Source organism: Nannospalax galili, unplaced genomic scaffold (assembly GCF_000622305.1).
Source record: "Nannospalax galili isolate Female #2095 unplaced genomic scaffold, S.galili_v1.0 scaffold593, whole genome shotgun sequence".
Classification (NCBI taxonomy): domain Eukaryota; kingdom Metazoa; phylum Chordata; class Mammalia; order Rodentia; family Spalacidae; genus Nannospalax; species Nannospalax galili.
This window is the reverse complement of record NW_008332686.1, coordinates 732,603-753,381: the sequence shown is the minus strand read 5'-3', so window position 1 is coordinate 753,381 and position 20,779 is coordinate 732,603. Positions and strand designations below refer to the sequence as shown.

Here is a 20,779-nt window from a genome sequence, read left to right as displayed (position 1 = left end):
GTTGTAGGAGATGGTATAGCCTTGAAGTGGCATCAGTGAAAGGTTCATGGGCTATCAAGAGCAATTAAGGATCTCAGTCTCTGTCTGTTTTCCTGGCATGTAGATATTTTCTTTTGTTTCCACAGTCATTCCTGCCAGCCCATGAGATACTTGCTAGTGCTGAGCTTATAATTTTAAGTACGTCTTTGAATTTCAGAACCATGAACTAAATGAACATCTTTTCTTATTATGTTAGCCTGCTTCTGGTATTTCATCATAGAAACCAAACTGGACAAACATATGTACTATGCTATATATCTCATTAAGGAAATTATTTCCCATTAACCTGCAGTTGATTTTAATCTCTGGAAGTCCTGTTACCAATGTACTTGGCTATGGCAGCAAAATTCCAACCTGAAGGTTTTATGACATGTTAACTTAATTCTATTTGCATCTAAATCAAAGGTATGTGTGCTCTTCTCATATGTCTATTCCATTTATGTCAAGTAATCTTTTTATACACACACACACACACACACACACACACACACACTGATTAGTTTCAGTTATTCAGGATCACCTTCCAATCTATTATGAGACTTCTCTTTTCTGCCCTCTCTTTCTTCTCCCACTCCTTTCTCTTGCTCCCTCTTCTTTCTTTCCCCATCTTTCTCCCTTTCTACCTTCTCCCTTGTCTTGTCCTTTTATTCTCTTTCCTCCAACCTTTGCTTCAAATATCAGCCTACACACCCCCCTGAGTCACAATCTCAGAAGCAGAATTCCATTCATGTCTACCACACTCAGTCAAAGCAATTAAAAAGGTCCACTCAAAGTCTACATATCAAAGAATTGCAATTTACAGGAAAAAGTGTAACAGAGGAAGGCTGATGGCTGCTCCCTTAATGCAATAAATAAACCCCAATTCTTTATTCTGTGTATACTGTCCCAAAATGGACATACAATCTAGTGTGCCACAACACACTAGAGTTGAGTGTACTTATTGAATGGATGGGCAGGATTCATTTCAGAACAAATGTGTTTACACATTTTTGATTAATTGTTTTATCTTTCTGACTTGTGTAGGAATCTGTGTTTGAGAATTCTGCTCTAGAATTATGGGTACCACATATAATGATAATAGTGATGAGTGATGGTCATGTCTTTTTCCTGAATCCATTTAATTTTTAGAATTCCTTTATAGTTCTGGAATATAATCTTTCAAAGATGTATAAGATTCAATTTCATTTTCACTGTACTATTTTATTCATAAGTCAAATTATGATTTCTTAAATTACAGTTTGAAGCAAAGGATATGTTTTTAAATAAAATAGCTTTGATTATTAGAAAATTTTAATAACAAATTAGTAAGTGAAATGTCTTCTCAGAAATAAGAATAGGGAACAAATTCTTACAATACATTTTAAGCCATTTAATGAGAAAAAGGACATTGCTAATTTAAAATTAATTTTAATTCTTTGTATAAGTAAGCAAACTTGGAGATGAGTCAATTACAGGTTGTGGCATAAAATAATTCAGCTGTAGGAATTATAAAACTGAAGCTAATACCACACTTTTCATGAGATTGAATTATATTTTTAATCTCTTTACTGTCAGGTTTCCTGTTGGGTCTCCACCCTCTCCCTGGCTGGGGAATGGGGGAAGGAACCCAGACACCCCAACACAGGAGCAGGGGATAGGTAGGTGTGCTGCCCGCCAGGTTCCTCAGCCCTTCATCCGAAAGACAGTCAGACGCTGCAGGGAGTCTAGTAAAGCAGAAACTCGTTTATTGCAGGTGTTTACAGAGTTTATGAAGGCAAAAACCACAAGGGAAAACCCCCTTCCCTCCCCAAGCGTCCAATCATGTTAAAGAGCAGCTTGTGCATGCAGCTCCCTTCCTATAGCGTGCAATGTGGTGATGAGGTGTTCATGTGCCACCCAGGTGCACAGAAGCGGCAGGAGCCATTCATGAATTTTTCAAAATAGGTCAGGCCTCGCCCCCCTCATTTCCTCTTGGTGTGCCAACTTCCTTGAGGTTCCCCACATCTCCCCCCTTTTTTGTTTTATATGTCGTTCCTCCTCAGTGCCTAGGGGCTATTCATGCCCTATGTCATTTGGTGTGTGGCCTGTCTTAGGTCTCGCTCCTTGTTTAGAAGGTGCCCGTCATAGGAACTCATGCCTATCCTGCGTGGCCCTGTCTGAGGATCATCTAACAAGAGGGATCATTACCCATCTCTGGCCCATCACACAGCACTAGACAGAGGCACTGAGGCAAGCTGGGAACAGGGTGGCTTTAATTACGTCAAGTCAGCGAGCCATCGCTGGACTTGCTGGGGGGTGAGTCCCCTTTCAGGTGCCTGGGAGGCTATAAGGAGGTTGGCTATGGCCATGTTGGTGGTTGCTTGTCTTCCTATGATCTGCAGGATTCACCTGAGGATAAAAAACACCAGGAGCAGAAGCCCTATAAGGATTAGCCATGAGATAATCCAACTGGGATTAAAGAAACTTTTGATCCGGTCCCACACTTGGGACATCAAAGAGGAATTTACATCCAGGATGGGAACCTGGGTATAATTAAGGGCTATAATTTGGCTGTGCAGCTGCAAGGAATGATTGAGGAACCAATCGGGCCAACTCCTCCCTAGCCTGGGTGTCGCTTTTAACCAGATAAGGGCAGATGTCCTTATATTGGGGATCACAACCTAAAAGGGACATCTGTCTCACTATATCAAGTTCTTCTAGAAGGTCAATTTGTTGCTGTAGGGTGTGAATGGCTGAATAGATATGTTGGTTGCTTATATTCTGGGTATGCAGAGCAGCAGCAGACCATCCAACCGCGTCATTGAGGTCAACTGTGGTGGTCGCAGACTGGGTAAGAGACACCAACATGGCTGTGGCTCCGCCAATGGCCAATAAAATGGCAGCTATGATGGCCGCAGTGATCCCGAAATCTCGCTTCCCATGATGTGGGGTGAGCTGGGTCTGCTCCATAAGCTGGACCATGTGGAAATGTCCCTTGGGCTGCACCAGGACCCAGATTGCAGCAGGTTCTCTCATGAGGACCACCACTTTATGGCTACCTGACCAACATGCTGCAAGGAAAGATGTTGTGTTATTGCAACGTACAGTTAGGTTAGTGAGCAGGAAGAACAGGGGCCTAATGTAGGGGGCGGAGGCCTAAAGCTCTAAAGTTCTTCTGGCTAGCCAGTGTGCTGGTCCAGTTGGACAATTGGGACCAGTCTGTGTAGGAACCATTTTCTTCTTTAGCCCTTTTTAAGAAGAGCAGGGGATGCAGGTCTGTACATGCATTAGGGCCACAAAGGCCCCAAATACTCCTGATAGGTGCATGGTGATGCACCCGGTCTGGGGAGCAAGCATGAAAGTAAGTAGCATTCTTATTGGTGACCATTTGGTGCCAGATCCCCAAGTGTGTGATTTTAGGAATCCTGAAGGGGTGTTCTACCCCAGATGGCAGACAAGGCACACAATTTTCCCATTCCAGGGGGAGCTGGAGGTTAGTATCCCATTTTGGGAGATGGCATCAAGGAAGGGTAGCCCTCCTGAGGTTTGGGCAAGAGCTCGAGAAACACGTCGGCATTACTAGCTCGACCTCAGGTATTAGTCCTGTGACAGAGAAGTAGGCCCCCTATGTTACGTTTCCTAAAATATCCCCAGAGGTCACTTTTATCAGGGGCACACATGGAACTCGGTCTTGGCCATAGGTGAAGCAGAGGGTATTCCTGATGCTGAAATTTCCTGTCAAGGACACCTCCTGGTTTACTTTATCCATATAAGGAATCCCAGTGGAGGAATTAAAGGAGAAGAAGGAGGGGAATGTAGGGGCATTGACATCAACAGGCAGGATGATGGGGGGAAGAGGAACCAAGGCCAAGAGGTCCTTGGCCCCTCCTATGCTCACACAATACACAATTACCCAGAAAAGGAGCATCTTGCTTAGTTTGTTGGTTTCTTAAGTTCTTCTATGAGCTCCTGGAGGATAAGTGTGATAATGGAAATTGCAATAGCCAGGGCACTAGCGGCAAGCACAGCAACGAAAGCTTTCCATCCCAAATTTTCCATCCTATAAGACACAAGGGGAGATTTCCATCCTCATAGGGTTAGGGTCATTACATGCTATTGATGTCATTTCTGTCATTCCTCTCCATCTCTGTTTGTTATCATCTTAAGGTTTCTGGTGGGCACCCATACAGGGTGAGGTTCATCCACTGGGAACACACAGCTGGACCCTCTCCCCAAACTTAGGAGTGGGTCAGGCCCCCGCCATTGTCTCGTGGCCAGGTCTTTCCATCTGACATGTACTTCAGGTCTCTGTTCTTGTCATCCCCAGTATTTCTGAAACTGGGATGTCAGGAGCCATGCTTGCTATAGGCATTGGAAATTAGAACAATGTCACTTTAAGAGCTTCTGAGCTCTCTGCTTTGGCGGTCAGAGCTGACAGGCTGCACGTGTGATAAATGTAAGTTTCTGGAAAAATACAGCTACGTTCTGTGACCATAGTAACCCTTTTGTTTCTGTTAGGAAAAATCACCTAAGTAACCCAAACTCCAAGTCAGATAGAAAGGACCTGTGGGACCCCTCAGTAGATTTGCCTTCTGGAGAGCTCTCTCCTCTCTGTACCTGCCTTCCCTTTAATAAATCCCTCGCATAACTTCAGATGTTTGCCTGAGTGTCCTTCTTGTTGAAGACCCAAGCCTGGTGGGCTTGGGGGGGGCGTTTGATAATTGGTGCCCAACATGAGGCTTGAAGACCCCTGGCACCTGGCTGTCTGAACTGATTTGTGGGTGAACAAGGGAGTTTTAGGTAAGTATGCTTCTCCAGGTCAGTATTAGCAAGTTGGGTGAGCTTGCTTTCTTTACTTCTCTCATACACTATCTTTTTTTAGATGGCAAGGTGCATAGTTTTCAGAGGCAGATTGAGGTATGTGTAAACCTCCTTGTTAAATATAATTCTTGGCAACCTTAGACATCGTAGACTGGCATGTAGTCACTTTAAACATGGAATTGGCAAGCACTGTAATGAGTGAGGAATTGCCACTTACTTTCTGGAGTCATATGGACGCTGGTAAAAGTATTTGCAGACTCCAGTCCACTGCTGTCTGTCTTATGTCCTGCTCAGATTACAGGCAAATATAGTGAAATAGTGGAGCTGTATCATATGCCCAGGAAACAGCGCTCCAAGCTCTTTTCTACACTGTATAATTATGTTTATTTGGAGCCTACTTTGTTTCCTTGTGCTGTTTCTTGAGCGAGGACTCGTGCTCCAGTTATAAGGAGCTCTCCACAGACAGGCCACTTCAGGGCTGCTCTAAGATCGCCTCAAGGCAGATTAAGATGTTTCTGCTGTGGTGGTGTGGGACATTTTAGGAGGCAATGTCCTAATGCCTTGCAACCAGACATATATCCACGGTACCACCATGGCTGGCACTGGGCCTCAGTTTGTAAAGCTCCTGTAGATCTCTATGGGAATGTCTTGTTGCCCAGACCTCTGTATGTGTGGGAAAAATGGGGAAAATAGCAATGTTCCTTCTTTCCTGGACTTCTTCCCTGTCTGATGTCTTTTACTTCTTGTCTCCCACAAGGGTTGAAATGTGAGAAGGCTGAAAATGTGAGAAGCTGACTCTGAGCAGAAACTGTTCCTTTCTGTGCAGACTCATGCCAGTTCTCACACACTGCTGTTCTCAAGAATTTTCCGGGTTCAGGCTGACCCTCTGACTCTGTGAAAGGAACTGAGAGCAGTTTGCATGTTTTAGTGCCTTGGCATGCAGGATTGGCTAAAAAAGGCTTCCACCTCAGGGGGTCAGTCTCCTTGGGTCCCTAAAAGGGTGACCTAATCCAGATTAATCATACGAGACACCTGTGGAAACAGGCATAGGAATACAATTCCGCTGTGATTGATCTAATGGGGAACAGTTTGAGGGCTGTTCAGGACGCTGACCAGGGCCGTCTGCAGGGATACTTTGGGACGTAAATCTGGTGTGCCCACGCGATGTTGATACTGTGCCTTTTGCAGATCTGTGTTGGGTGCCATTCCCAACGTGTTTTGTTTCAATTCGGTGTGTTGGTACCATTTAACAAATTTCCCTCAGTTTGAGCCTGGCACGTCTCTGTGTGGATGGTGTGTGTGGAAAATGGCATTCGTGGAACTTCTCTTTCTGTGTTCTTTCCCAACAGCACAGGTCAGTGGCTCAGGTATGTGAGGTGGCATCCTGAGCACTCTAAGCAAGTAATTTGTGGCAGAAGTTGCTTGTGATGAGTCTTGGAGCTCTACAGGTAGTTCGTGGCAGGAGCTATAGGTAGTAATGAATGGATGATTAGTGGCAGGAATCACTTGTGATGAGCTCATGAACTTTTCGTTACTCTGTTGCACATTCCATGATTTTTCAAAAGATGTCTATAAAAATATTGTGCGCACTGTAAAAATTACACAATTAGGCTACTGATATCAGTTATAAATTATTTTTGCCTTGTTTATCTCACTTTGAATGTTATGTTTGTGTGTGTCACCATGGTTACCTGTTGCACCCTAGTGTTCCATGGATGTGTTTTATGTTACCTTGACAATCTAGGTTTGTGTTACACTTGGATGTTCTAGAACTAAGGTGTGTGTCCTCCCCTCCTTGTCGTTTTGTTGGTTGTATGTTACCTTGGTACCCTGCTTGGTACATACATGCCTCTTTTGCTCAACAGGACCCTTTGTCTGCAGACTTTGAAGGACGAACAAGAAAACACCTCTACCTGTGCTAACCGCACTTTTGCCTTCCACCCTTGCTAACGAATTTTGATTCCTTTTTGCCTTGTAGGTTTTTCTTCTTCGTCTGTTAACAGTTTTCTTTTCCCCAGGACTGTGGGATGGCTCAAGCATATACTTCAGGAACAAGGTGTGATATTCAGTTCACAGGGAATGAATGAGTTTGTGGAATTGCTTGAGGAAGTGTGCCCTTGGTTTCCTGAACAGGGTCCCTTGACACTAGATGTATGGTATAAAGTGGGTGAAGAGTTACAGATGTATTATATCAAGCAAAGGCCATTATGGATCCCAGAGGAGACTCTCATGCTCTGGACTCTCATTTGAGATCGCTTGGGGTCTGAGCCAGAATAAGACAAGATTGCCGGGCATGGGGTTTTGACTTGTCCTGTTCAGTCTTCTACAGGCTCTGAATTAGAGAAGTCTCGGGAGTTGTGTGATAATGAGCGAGACCACCCTGAGGAGCCCTCCGAGTCCTCTACTGAGGCTACTGCCTTACAGTCACAAGTTAAGTTGTCTTCCTCCATAATACAAATACAGCCTGAAAAGGACACTCAGACATGGCCCATGCCTACTCATACTCAGGTCTGTATGTCTTCACAGATAATGCAAGGTAGCTCTATAGATATACCTGGGGTATATAATCCCTCTGTGCCTTGTACTGCATCTTCCATGTCTCCATTACAAAAAAATTGTGCAGGCCACTGATGCAGGAGAGGATGTTTCAGGCTTCATGTCAATCATGGAGCCTAATGACAGTCAGAGTACTGGAGATACTCTGTTTCAATTCAAGTCCTTGCAAACCTTTAAATCTGCTTGTATGCAGCAAGGCCCTACAGCTTCATTTACTCGGGCAGTGCTAGATTCCCTGCCTACTGAACAGTTGCCTCCTAATGATGGTCATATTTTAGCAGCTGACTTAAATAGACATCTACATATTCCTGTTACTTTTGATATACTCACAGGTGAAGGCCAATATAAGGAAACGGCACAACAGTTAAGTTTCCCTAATGCTGTTTACGCTCAAGCTAATGTTGAAGCAAAAAAGGCCTGGAACGAGCTGCCCAATACTGGACAGCAGATGGAGGACCTGACTAAGATCAAACAGGGCCCTAATGAGTCATATCAGGACTTTGTGTCTAGGCTTTTTGTTAGCTGTAAGGCTAATACACGGCTTGTAAAGTGCCTGGAGTATAAAAATGCAAATGCTACCTGTCAGGCAGTTCTGAAAGCATATAGAAAGAAAGGATCTTTGTCTGATTATATCAGACATTGTTCTAACATCAGCCCAGCTCATGACATAGGTCACCAATGTTGTTAGTGTGGAAAACCTAATGGTCCTTCTCCACAGGGAAAGTGAACCTCTCCAGTACCGCCAGGAAAGCCTCCCTGATGCCTTCTTTAACAGAGTATTCTCTTTTCCAGTTAATTACACTGTCTATAGGTGCCTAGTACTCACAGCTTAAAGACAACAAGAACAGATGTGCAGCTGCAATTCAGTATCTCGAGAGAGGCCTACTCTTAATTAATTATGGCAGATGGATGCTACTCACGTTCCTGAATTTGGATGGTTAAAATATGTGCATGTTACTACAGATACCTTTTCTGGTGTTGTCTTTGCTTCTGCTCTTACTGGTGACAGTACTAAACATGTCATCCCTCACTGCATTCATTGCTTTTCAGCACTTGCAACTCCCAAAATCTTGATAATGGTTCTGGGTATACTGCTTGCTCATTTTGGGATTGTTGCATATAAAGTACGGTCTCTACAGAAGGATTTCCCATGTAACATAGATCACATTTACACCTAACTTTAAGTCATTTCTTTTAATACTTGTTTTCAGCTGTTCATGTCATGTTTGTTTTCCGTTACCTTAGTTACTGGTTTTATGGTATATAGTATTCTTCTGTCATGCATGGGTATCATTACTTTTCTTCTACTCCTGGTGAGTATACCTTGTAGCTTATAACTTCGATTCAGAAATTGTTCCTACTAACTTTGTCTTTCTTTGGTGTTTAGAGTTTAACCTTATCTACATTTCTCTAGGATTGCTACCAGTTACTTTACATTACATTTAGGTACATCACTGCTATTGTCTCTAGCCATGTCTTCCTCTCATAAAAGCAACCTGTTAACATCACATTTCTTTTATGCAGTTGGATTTCTGCTGTTGAAGCTGAGATCATTTATTGGGCTCATGTACCTAATCCTCCTCTTCTTTGTCCTTATACTTGGAAGGAGCCCACTATCGTGGTTCCTACTTCTCCTATGAATGTTTTGTCACCTCCTTAAGGAACAGGTCGGCTGGATTTTCCTGATGAAGAAGGGACAGTGTTCAATTATACTCAATTTGTTACGGCTGATATCATGTGCTTTGGAGTTCCTCCTTGTTATCCAATAAGGCAACAGGATTGGGTTGCTCCAGGAGGTTTATGGGATCCAGATCACCCACACATGGTATGAGTTTCTGCCCAATCCATAGGTACACCTTGGTCAGAGTATGAGACTACAGATTCCCCAGATCTTCCAGAGTGTGAGGCTTCTTCTTATGACTAGATATTTAACAGACAAGCTTTAATAGGGCAGGAATGTAAAGGCAAGGTGGGAAAGGTATTTAGATCCTGGAATAATACTTGGCTTGATTGGGGCCCTTTAGGAAATTGGTTGGAAGGTTGTACAAATGCTAAGAATTTTGTCTCTGAATGTGATCTGTCTAAAGTAGTTGCTATGAAAGATACGTTTGATACCACTAAGGATATCATTTGGGTAGATGCAGGAACAGCTAATCTTTGACCTCAGCTATGAAGAGGTCATACCTTATACCCTCCTCAAGCACATGTTTGGAAGTTGCTAGCCACTCTCAAACCAGTGACCTTCTTTGATGGGACTTTTGGCATGGCTTCTAAGAAGGTGTTTGTGATTTTAATTGGACGTGTGGTCATTCAGGACATGAATCTGACTTGCCAAAAGTGTCGTTTGTATACTTGTCTTAACAACTCTATAGCCTTTGATCCTGTTCTTGACTCTGTTATGATCTTGACTCAAAGAAATTCTTTATGGATTCCTGTGGAAATGCATCATTCCTGGGAAAGCAGTCCTGCTCAAGGATTGATTCTGAGATTTTTTCAAAAGGTTGCTACTCAGCATGGTAAACGAATGATTTGTCTGATAATTGCTGCTATTTTAGGACTTATTGCTTTGGCTGCTACTGCAACTACTGCTGGTGTGGTGCTTCAGAAATCTGCTCAATAGCAGACTTATGTTGAACATTGGCATGACAACTCCCATAAGCTTTGGACACAGCAAGCTCAGGTGAATGCTCACTTGCAAGATGAAATTGTGGCTTTACAAAGCAGATTTCATTGGTTAGGAAGTAAGCTCTTAGAATTGCAGAAAACTGTACAATATGTATGTGACTGGAATTCTACTCAGATTTGCATCACTCCTTACAAGTTCAATGCTTCTCTTTATGAATGGCATAATTTAGAACTGTACATTCAGGGTAAAATGGATAATGCAACATTTAACGAGATGCAATTGCAGGAAGAAATCTTTGCAGCATTTTCAGGAGAATTGCCTTCTGCTACTTCTATTGATCAGATAGCTACTTCCATAGCGAATACTCTCTCTGGTTTTGATCCTCGTGGATGGTTTCAGAGCATTTTACACAGCTCTGGATCTTCTTTGGTTACCTTGGTGATTGTTCTTTACATACTGTTAGTCAGTGGTTGCTGTGTTTCTCGTTGTCTGCAGTGGCAGGCTCACAAACGAGCTGCCGTGCTCATCTTTTCTGCTCTGCATTTCCAAAAGGACAACGCTGCTATGATTACTCGCTAATGTGGCTACAATCCCGACTTCAGTTATAGTACCCAGTAGCTTACCCTGACCTAATCAAGTTTTCCATCATGTTCTTTTCATAGCTCTTCGTCTCTGTTACTCACAGACACTGTAGTGGCACAGGGAGAGGGTGTATTTCTGCATTTTCTGCAGGATGTTGCCAATGCCTGATGAGTACCTGTACACCACTGTCAATGTGCCGACTCCTGTGCCGTCGCATTGCTCCAACTGATGTCGCCATCCTGCTCTTCTTTGGACATTTCCACCTCCGTTGGACTGTTTCCACTACCTGGTGCCCACTGTTCTCCTTCTCTGGCCTTTGGCTGTGATGCTTCAATGCCCTTCATGATTAATTGACTGTTCCACATGATTTGTACTCCATTGCCCTGTTCATTTGTGTATCGCCCCTTCCTTTCTGTACGCCGTGTGTACCCTTAGCTTATGGGCTCCCTCCGTATTCCTGTGGGGTCCTTTTTGTTGTATGCTTGGAGGGGGGACCTAGGCCTATGCAGTGCTTGGCCTAACCTCAGCACCTCGGCCTACCCTCAGCACCTCAGCACCTCAGCACAGTCAAAATTCGGTCCAAAAGTCTCTCTCAGTGACACTGTGCCACAGCGGTATTTCCCGTTCCTTCCCCAAGGCCGTGGCCAATTGATGGGAGCTTTCAGGAGGCCAGTTAGCCAGTGATGGGTATGATCCTCTCAGAGGAAAGTGGGATGCTGGCCACCCCCAACGGCTTTCACTCTGGCAGGGGATGACCTAAGACAGGCAGGGTCTGTCCATCCCAGTCTTGGCATGTACTTCATCTTTAAAAAATACAAAAAGAAAGGGGGAAATGTCAGGAGCCATGCTTGCTATAGGCATTGGAAATTAGAACAATGTCACTTTACGAGCTTCTGAGCTCTCTGCTTCGGTGGTCAGAGCTGACAGACTGTACCTGTGTGATAAATGTAAGTTTCTGGAAAAATACAGCTACGTGCTGTGAACATAGTAACTCTTTTGTTTCTGTTAGGAAAATTCACCTAGGTAACCCAAACTCCAAGTCAGATAGAAAGGACCTGTGGGACTCCCTCAGTAGATTTGCCTTCTGGAGAGCTCTCTCCTCTCTGTACCTGCCTTCCCTTTAATAAATCCCTCACATAACTTCAGACATTTGCCTGAGTGTCCTTCTTGTTGAAGACCCAAGCCTGGTGGGCTTGGGGGGCATTCGACACTGAGATTCCAACTGATTTCTTTGAAAATTAAGAATATTAATAGTGAATAGGGTCATATCCAACTGGTGGTGGGGACTTATTCCCCCTTTTTGTTTTTGTAATTGAATTTTTAGGTTTTGATGGTTACGTTCTACAATAGCTTGACCTTGGGGATTGTAGGGAATTCCTGTATTGTGTTGAATTCCCCAAAGTGAAAAGAAATCTTGTAAATTCTTACTCACAAAACATGGTCCATTATCTGTTTTAATTTGTTGGGGAAATACCAGTGTAGCAAAGCACTGAAAAAAATGAGACTGAGCATGTTTAGACTTCCCTCCTGTATGAGCAGTAGCCCAACAGGCATGTGAGAATGTGTCAATGGACACAAAAATATACTTAAGCTTTCCAAAGGAGCATAGCGTGTGACATCCGTTTGCCACAAAGAATTAGGCTTGAGTCCCCTGGGGTTTACCCCTGGCTGTTGCAGAGGCTGTATCTGTAGAAAGGGTTGACAAGACTTACAGGTATGTACAATTTTCTTTAGGTCCTTATCAGGAATTTGAGGAAACCTTTTATGGAGTCCTCATGAATTTATATGAGTGACGTTATGTAGCCCCTGAGCTTCCTCTAGGCCTTTTGACATGACCTGGGTGGAAGCCATCTTGTCTGCCTCCGCATTGCCTTGGGACAAGAACCCAGGCAATCCCTGGTGCCCCCTAAGGTGTTGTGAAAAGATAGGGGCTCTCCTCTTCTTAAGGAGCGTATGAGTCTGAATCATCAATGGGGCAATGGGGTTCCCATCCAACTGAATGTGAGAGCCTAATAGCCCTGGGAGAAGGTTGACTACATACAAACTGTCAGAAAACAAATTCATGGGCTCTGTTACTTTTGTTAATTCTAAAGCAATGGCCATGAGTTCCTTGAATTGGGCTGAGCCATCACAAGTGTGGACATACCTTTCTGGTTTTTCTTCCATCCCCGGGTATACTACCATTGCAGCTCCAAATTTGCCTCCGTCAGTGAAGACATTGTAGGCTTCTACCAAGGGTACCTTAACAAAGAGCCGGGGAGCATCCCAACAGAGGGTGTGAAAGGAGGTCATCCATTTATGAGGGCTATAATGGCAGTCCAATTTGCCTAGGAACCCTTCCAAGGCTATGGCCACCCGATTATTATTTCTGCAGAGACATTCAAAATCCCAAAGCCAGTAGGGGATGACAATTTTAAGAGGATCTATGCTGTAATGCCTCAGAGCTACCTCACGTCGCTTCTTGATCAGGTCAGCCAGTTGGTCCATGGGTGTGTAAATCTGTGGTACACCTCCCAGAGAGGCATGCACCTATTGAAGGAGCTTCCCATACTGCATAAGGACAGATGTCATCAGGGTCTCACCAGAGAGTACCCATAACTCAAGGTCTTTATTAGGCATGTGCCAGGCAAGTTGGGCTCAGTCCAAGGCCTCCTGGACCTCCTCACCTGAGGAGCCAGGTGAATTAGTTCTGAGGGCTGATTCCCTACTAGTAATTAGAACACTGGTCTTAAGGTCTCAGTAGGAATAGGCATCCAGGCTCGCAGCCAATTGATTTCTCCTAACAACTTTTGTAGCTCTGTCAGGGTTATGGTGGGCTTAAAAGCTAGTCGTGGCTTCAAAGGGCTTACTCCTTCCAAAGAGAGTGTGGTACCCAGAATTGTAAAGGGGGTAATAGTCTGTATTTTATCAGAGGATACATGGAGTCCACCTGTCCGCAGGCATTTCCGAATAACCTTGTATAATTGCTGGGGGCTGGGAGCCCCCAAGATTATATCATCCATATAGACATACACAGTGGCATATGTCATCAAGAGAACAGGCCCAAAAAAGGGTTCCTACATAGCTTTGGCAGAATGCTGGGCTATTGGCCATACCTTAGGGCAACATAGTCCATTCATATCTCTCATCTGGAATTTTAAAGTTTGTGGAAGGCACAAAGAAGGCAATTTTTTCACAATTGTGGTTGTAAAGGAATAGAGAAAAAGCAATCCTTAATGTCTATAACTATGAGAAATAGATCTGAGGGGATAGCAGGAATCCAGGGCAGCCCCCTTAGGGGCATACCCACTAAGGTCGTGCTGGCATTGACTTTACCCAAGTCCTACAACATTATCCATTTGCCAAAAGGCTTTTCAATGACGAAAACAGGGGTGTTCCAGGGGCTCATAGAAGGCTGGATATGACCCAACCATATTTGTTCTCACACAATCTCCTCCAAAGCCCATAGCTTTGTCTCAGGCAATGGCCACTGCTCCACCCATACTGGTGTCCCTGGGAACCACTGGATAGCTGGAACCTGGGGGGCAGTGGCCCCTAGAATTGGGGGTGAACCCATGGAGAGTCGGGCTCTTCTCACTTATAATTATCATGGAGGAATGGAAGGGTTTTTGTCCTATTTAGTTCCTCACCATCCATGAGCCCATCCAGGAATACTTTATGGTCAGTGGTGATATAAGTATCTGCATCCCCCAAGATGTCCCACCTGAACAAGTTTGCTGAAAGGCTAGGTGCCACTAGGGGGCAGACGTCTCCCCTCAACCCGTTGGGGTCCTGCCAGCATAGCCAGTTTTTGGTCTCCTGAGAGGAGGTGCATCCCCCCACTCCTAACACTTGAGGCCCGGGGTCCAGGCCCCACCTTGGTGGGACCTCCTCCTTCCTGAGTATAGTCTGATCTGCCCCGGTGTCCAGAATCCCGTGAAATCTGTGCCCGTGAATCAGGAGGTCCATCTTGGGGTGTAGCCCCGGGATGATGGGCACAGTCCATTGAACCTGGGGCCTAAGGGCAGCTCCTCCTTGTAGTAATGCGGCTGGAGGATGCCCTGACTCTAGTTTAAAGGCTTGCCCTCTACATCATACCGGGACCTACAGTCCTTTTGCCAATGGAAGCCTTTATAGTATCGGGGGCAGGGGGTGTTGGGTCTTTTATCCCTGTTTTCCCCCCAGGGGGGGCTTCTTTGGGTACAGTCCCACTTGAAATGGCCCATTTGTCTGCACCCAAAGCATGCCCTATTATGAGGCCCATCTTCTTGTCCTGGCACAGTCAGATTCGAGAAAGCCTGTGTGATGGCAAGTGGCCAAGGTTTCTGTCTGCGTCTGCAATACAGCTTCCATTGCCTTAGTCTGCCCCTTTTGAGTCCCCACCTCCTTAGAGGCAATTATCCATTGTTCCACGGACCTGTCCTTAAGGCCAGCACAGGCTAACTTGTGATCAGCATGCATTCCATTACATACCAGGAGCTTAGTAAACTATTCTCTCAATGGGCCTGGGGGTAGTTTCCACTTTAAGCTCTTCTCCACCCTATCTTTAAACTCATAAAGAGGATCACGAGGCTTTTGATTAATCCCAGCGATGGGAGGCTCAGTGGGGCCCACATCAAGCTTATGCCAGGTGGCCAGCCCCAGGGCCTTGACCTGGTTTGTGTAGGGGGCAGGGATCATGTCCTGTTGAGCCCGCGTAGAAAACTGATCTGCCATCCCTGTCACATGCCGAAAGTAATAGGGACCTGAGGTTGGGAATTTTGATTTCTTTTTGCCTGAACTCGGCATTCTTCCTTGAACAAGGCACACCATTTAATATAAACGGGACTAGGAAAGACCACCTTGGCCAGGCCCAGCCAGTCTTTAGTAGTGCATTGCTGGTAGGCCACCCCTTGGAGGAGGGTTTCCACCCAGGGGGACCCGGGGCCAATCCTTGGCTACTGCCTTCTTTAGCTGTTTAAGGTCCTTTGCCTCCCACGGGTACCATGGGGCTGGGCGTTGGGGCCCAGGATTCACATTAATGGGGAATGCTTGAGTCAGCCCCAGGGGGGCCAAGGGGGTGTATGAGGTATACTCCAGGGGCTCTGGATCTCCCCAGGGATCTTTGGGCCTTTCCCATGTCTTGCCCCAAGAAAGGCCAACCCCCAATCCTGGGTCGTCTGTATCCCCAAGTCCTCTCCACGGCTCCCCTGACTTTACTTTCGGTTCAGAACTCCTCTCCTTGTCAAACCGTTTCCAGTCCTGTTCCTTCTTCCTTCCCTTCCCCCGCGGTGGCAAAGGCTTGGGGAGGTCCTCCCTGTGGTGGAAACAGGACTTTAATGCCACCAGGGTAGGGTAGAATCCCAGAAGCGGATCTTCTCCCAGATTAATCTCTGCTTTCCTTGCCAGCTGTTCCACCCTCTCCCATGTGTCCCATTTGAAGAGATTGGTAGCAGGTAACCAGGGGGCGAGGCGAATTGCCGTTGTCCAGACCTTGTTGGCAGATGAGTCCAACAGGTCGAACCCCCTACTCTTAAGCCTATATCTCAGCACCTTAAGCGCTGGGTCCTCAGACTTATGGTTTGTGTTACCCATCTCTTGGGGTATAACCTACCTGGATACTCACCCAGTTAGCCCTGGGGACGAGTTCAGATGCTTTACGGGTTCAAGCCCTCCTTCGCGCCCCACGCTGGATGCCAGATGTTGTGTTTCCTGTTGGGTTCCCACCCTCTCCCTGGCCGGGGGATGGGGTAAGGAACCCGGACACCCCAACACAGGAGCCAGGGATAGGTACTTGCACTGCCTGCCCGGTTCTTCAGCCCTTCACCTGAAAGAGCTTCAGGGAGTCTAGTAAAGCAGGAACTAGTTTATTGCAGGTGTTTACAGAGTACATGGAGGCAAAAACCACAAGGGAAAACCGCTTTCCCTCCCCAAGCGTCCAATCATGTTAAAGGTCAGCTTGTGCATGCAGCTCCCTTTCTATAGCTTGGAATGTGGTTGACAAGGTGATCATGCACCATCCAGGAGCATGGAAGCAGCAGGAACCAATCACAGTTTTTCCAAAATAGATCAGGCCTATCCCCCTCATTTCCTCTCAGCGCCGTCTTCCTTAAGGTTCCCCACACTACATTTAACAGGTGTACAGATACAGATCTCACGCTAAGATCCTTCCCAATGGTTACATTATGTGATAATAAGGAAATTGAAATCATTATGAGTTTTTTAAAGATCTGAATAATCCAATTATTTATACAGGTTTTCATTATTGGTAAATGGAAGAGTAAGTATAAAATTCTTTGATACTTTACCATGAGATATTTGGGACACTATTATGAAATGTGTTCTGCAAGTGAACGTGAAAGATGACTGGACGCTGGATATAAAGCCTTTACATTATCTTCCTTAATCTACCACAGAGCAAAATTAGACTCAATCTATGCTCTGAAAGAAGTTTCAACTTTGGGTCATCCTGACCAGCCAATGAGGAGGTTTGTTCTCCTTGGAGAGTGAAGAATGGCATAAACTTAGATGTGGTGTTACTGCATTACTGCCTGAAAGACCCTGCGTTCTTCCCCTATCTGTATGGATCGTTATTTTCTACTTATGTCTTTTCATGTAGATCCTTGAAAATGCCACGTTGTTTTCCTCATTTCTTTCACACCCTGGATTGTTTATTCCATTAATAGTCACGTGACCTGGTTGTTTGCTATGGCACTATGTTAATTTTGCTAAATAGCTCACTTAGCAAATCCTTCAGGGATGATGATAAAAGGACCTGGTCTTTGCTCCTCTAGAGACTGGCCATTTATGAACTTCACTGTGTACCTATAAATATTTGATGGAGAGCAATATGTTTATTTCACATATTCTTCCAGGAAATATACAGGTAAGGGCTGGCTTTAGAAATATTACTGTCTAGCAGAGTGCATATACATAGTTTGGTTCTGTTCCAATAGAGAATAAAGATAACTTCTGCCAGGATTTCATTCCTGCCATAGTCTAATTTAAGTTTTCTAGGGAAGGCTGTTTGTGGAGTGACTCCTCATTCCATAGACTCTACCGAAGAAAGCAAGAGTCAATGAATCCAAAGTATGATTTAGGTTAGAGAGACTCCATCCCACAGTTCACATACTGCAGATACTACTGTAATTGATTCACTGTCAAAGGAAACCAAAATTGAAAGGGAAGAAACCATGAGCAGCTCATTTGAAGAAGCTGCCTCCTTATCTCCAATAGAAAAGGTAAGTTTCCAAGTGTAATTAAGTGATTTTAGTGCTCTTGTCTTCCATTAGGGCCAGGTCAACTTCCTTTGGTTCAGCCTCCTGTGAAACCCAAAATTACAGAGAAATGATTTCTCAATTGGTGAAAAGGTTACAAATTTCAAGCTTCCCTATGTTACACTTGCCCCTGAGCTATCAAATCCAGTCTTGGGAAACATTCTCTAAAAATAAAGAAAATTGTGTTATAGTAGACTGCAGAACACCTGCAAACTTCTGATTTGCAAAGTGTGATGCTGGAAAAAAAGGCATGTGCACTGACAGCAGTCACACTGAAGCTGCAGGACTGAGTGTGCTGATGCTGAGGATTCCGTGTTGCGGCTCTAGGAAGTGTCCTCACCCTGTCTGTTTCACCCTTGTAGAGCTAATGTAGGGATCAGTGCAGAGTGGAAGACAGAGAAGAAAAGCTCTGTCAATCTGAAAATCCTCTTATAGCTGGTTGTTTACACTGGCAGGATGGGATTGTCCCTGTCTCATCTCCCAATTCCTTTTCCTTCTCTGACTCTTGTTGACAACGACATTATTTTCCCTTTGCTTCTGATTCTTCTAATGATTATAGTTGACAGGATTACTTTACAGATGAAGGGTTAGAGCATGAAGCACTAAAGCTTGGGTTCTGGTCGTGCGTCTTTTCTGGTATATATGCTAGCAGTTCATTCCAAAATGTACAGACTAGAACAGGCTTGTATTACTAGGTATGGTAAACTGAGTAACTAAAATATATTCAAGCAAAATGAGAGGTAAACTGAGTAACTAAAATATATTCAAGCAAAATGAGAGAAGGATGCGGAAGAGCGTACATAAGTCAGTGAGATGCAAGTGCATATTTTTTTTTTCTGTGAAAGGCTATTAGAGATAAAGTTAACTGATGGCAGAATTGGGAAAAGGCTGTGCTGAGGACATGTTTATTTGCCTTGGGTGCTCTGTCAAAGAGAGAAGTGGAGAGTAGGGATTAGAAAACAGGAAATATCATCAGGAGATGTGGAACATTCAGACAAAAGAGCTGTGTGAGGGTGTTTTTACGAGGCAGTAGTGGTCAGACACGGCTGGATTAGTGACTTTGAAAGTCACAGTATTTCAACCACTGTCCTTGAACCAATAATAATTTTACACATATGAATCTTTTCATATCAAGTGTCAACTTTTCCTTTTCCATTGTTAATTGAAAGGAGGCAAAAGTGCAGGGAGTGTACAGGAGAAAGAAAAGTGCAGGAGAAGAAAAGAGAATTTCTACATTCTGTCCCTGTTTGCAGTTTAGAGACACAGAACAGAAATACTAAAAAAGGCCTTTGATGATATTCTTAATGAATCCTATGATTGGACATTGATAATACTGTCAATGTTTAAATTTCTATTTTATATTAATTAATACTTTTTACTTTGAAAACTCATATGAATTTGGTAAGACTTAGGAACTTAATGACCATAAAATATTGTCCCCAAGGAACTATATTCTAAATCTTGTGAATATAAAACTAATCTTTTAAAAGACTGATGAACAATGTTTGATTTTGACACTCTTCCAGAGACAAGTTGAGAGTAGCAATTTCTGATTCTTCTCTAAGCATAGATGTGGCTGGTCTGATGCCACTGAGAAATCACACATGTGTAGGCTGCAAGGTCAGCCTGTATTTTATCAGGATCATGATGGATCCATGTTTTCCACTGATTGTCTATGTGCAAATAATAGAAAGGCAGATGTGTCTAGCAGGAATCTTAGCACCCTGTATCACGTTCTCTCCATTATAGATAAGCTCATCAAAACTTCCTTCCAATCAAGATTGTAAAATTTCACTAAATAACCTGAATGTAATTTTATATCTCGAGTTGTGAATAAATCTTCAATTTTGTTCTTATTTATGTTTATTTATGTGTGTGAGAGATATAGAAAGAGAGAGAGAGAATATATGTATGTATGTGTTTTGTGGGCACATATACCATGAATTACATGTGGAGGTCAGAGGACATCTTAAAGAAGTCAATACTCTTCTACCATGTATTTCCCAGGGCTGGATTCTGGTCATCAGCCTTTGTGGCAGAAGCCCCTTACCTGATATGCCATGTCACTACACCCTGATAAATAAATGTTAATAAAAGATGGCCTTTTATTTTATACCCTCCAATTTTATGATTTGGTAATGAAATATATTTAAAACTCAACTTCCATCTTTCATAAGCTTCTTACAGGAAGACTGCCTGCATTTCTAAGCTTCTCTATGATGTCTTCAGAGACCAGCTAGGCTGGGGTTTTGTACTGATTTACTTGCTTAAAAAACATTTTCCCAAATGCTTGCTTTTTTTTCAAATTTTCATAGCACTAGGATTTACACAATTACAGCAAATGGTCTGTTTCCACTTTTCCTTCATCACAGCATCATTCATGTACTAAAGATCCTATGAACTTTTTGTCCACTTAATTTCTGTATTTATTGAAAATCGTAACCATAGCTTAAGTTATTTGACCACCATAACATAGTTATTATGATCCATCAGACTGATAGGATTTTAGACACTTCGCAAAACTTTTGCATTTTAAAACAGTATGAAAATGTATCCTGAACAAATAAGCAACGTGAAATGATGCTTTTATGAGTATGAAGGTGTCATTTGAGTATTCAGTAATAAAAGTAACGACTTCAATTGCACATAAATATACAGTCCCATCTAAACACTTTGCTCATATAGAGGTACAACATAGAGAAATTATTTTATTATTTATAGTTTACATTTAAATCTTGTAAGACTAGAGTTTCAGAACACTAATGGCAGTGAGATAGTGTTTGAATCTCCTCAACAATGTAACACATTTCTCTAACTCTAGTTCATCTGATATTCTGAGAATCTGCTGGGAACTGAGCTCTGTTATTTAAAGTTTTCTTTGATCTCTTTACCTTTGAATTTTTCACTGAATATTATATCACTTAGGAAATTGTTCTTTGGTATATGATGATGATTAATATTC

The 20,779-nt window shown here is 43.6% G+C and overlaps 1 protein-coding gene across 2 annotated transcripts in view; it reads left to right on the top strand.

Moving 5' to 3' along the window:
- Positions 1 to 16,531: 16,531 nt before the first annotated feature.
- Positions 16,532 to 20,779, top strand: part of LOC103729606 (olfactory receptor 4C11-like) — a 6,835-nt gene continuing 2,587 nt past the window's right edge. The window contains exon 1 of one of the 2 annotated variants that reach the window (XM_017796774.1): positions 16,532 to 16,545. In XM_017796774.1, coding sequence (XP_017652263.1) covers positions 16,532 to 16,545 — 14 coding nt within the window. Of the gene's footprint in view, positions 16,546 to 17,378; positions 17,393 to 20,779 lie in introns of those variants that run through there. The other variant, XM_017796773.1, reaches the window with a different exon arrangement.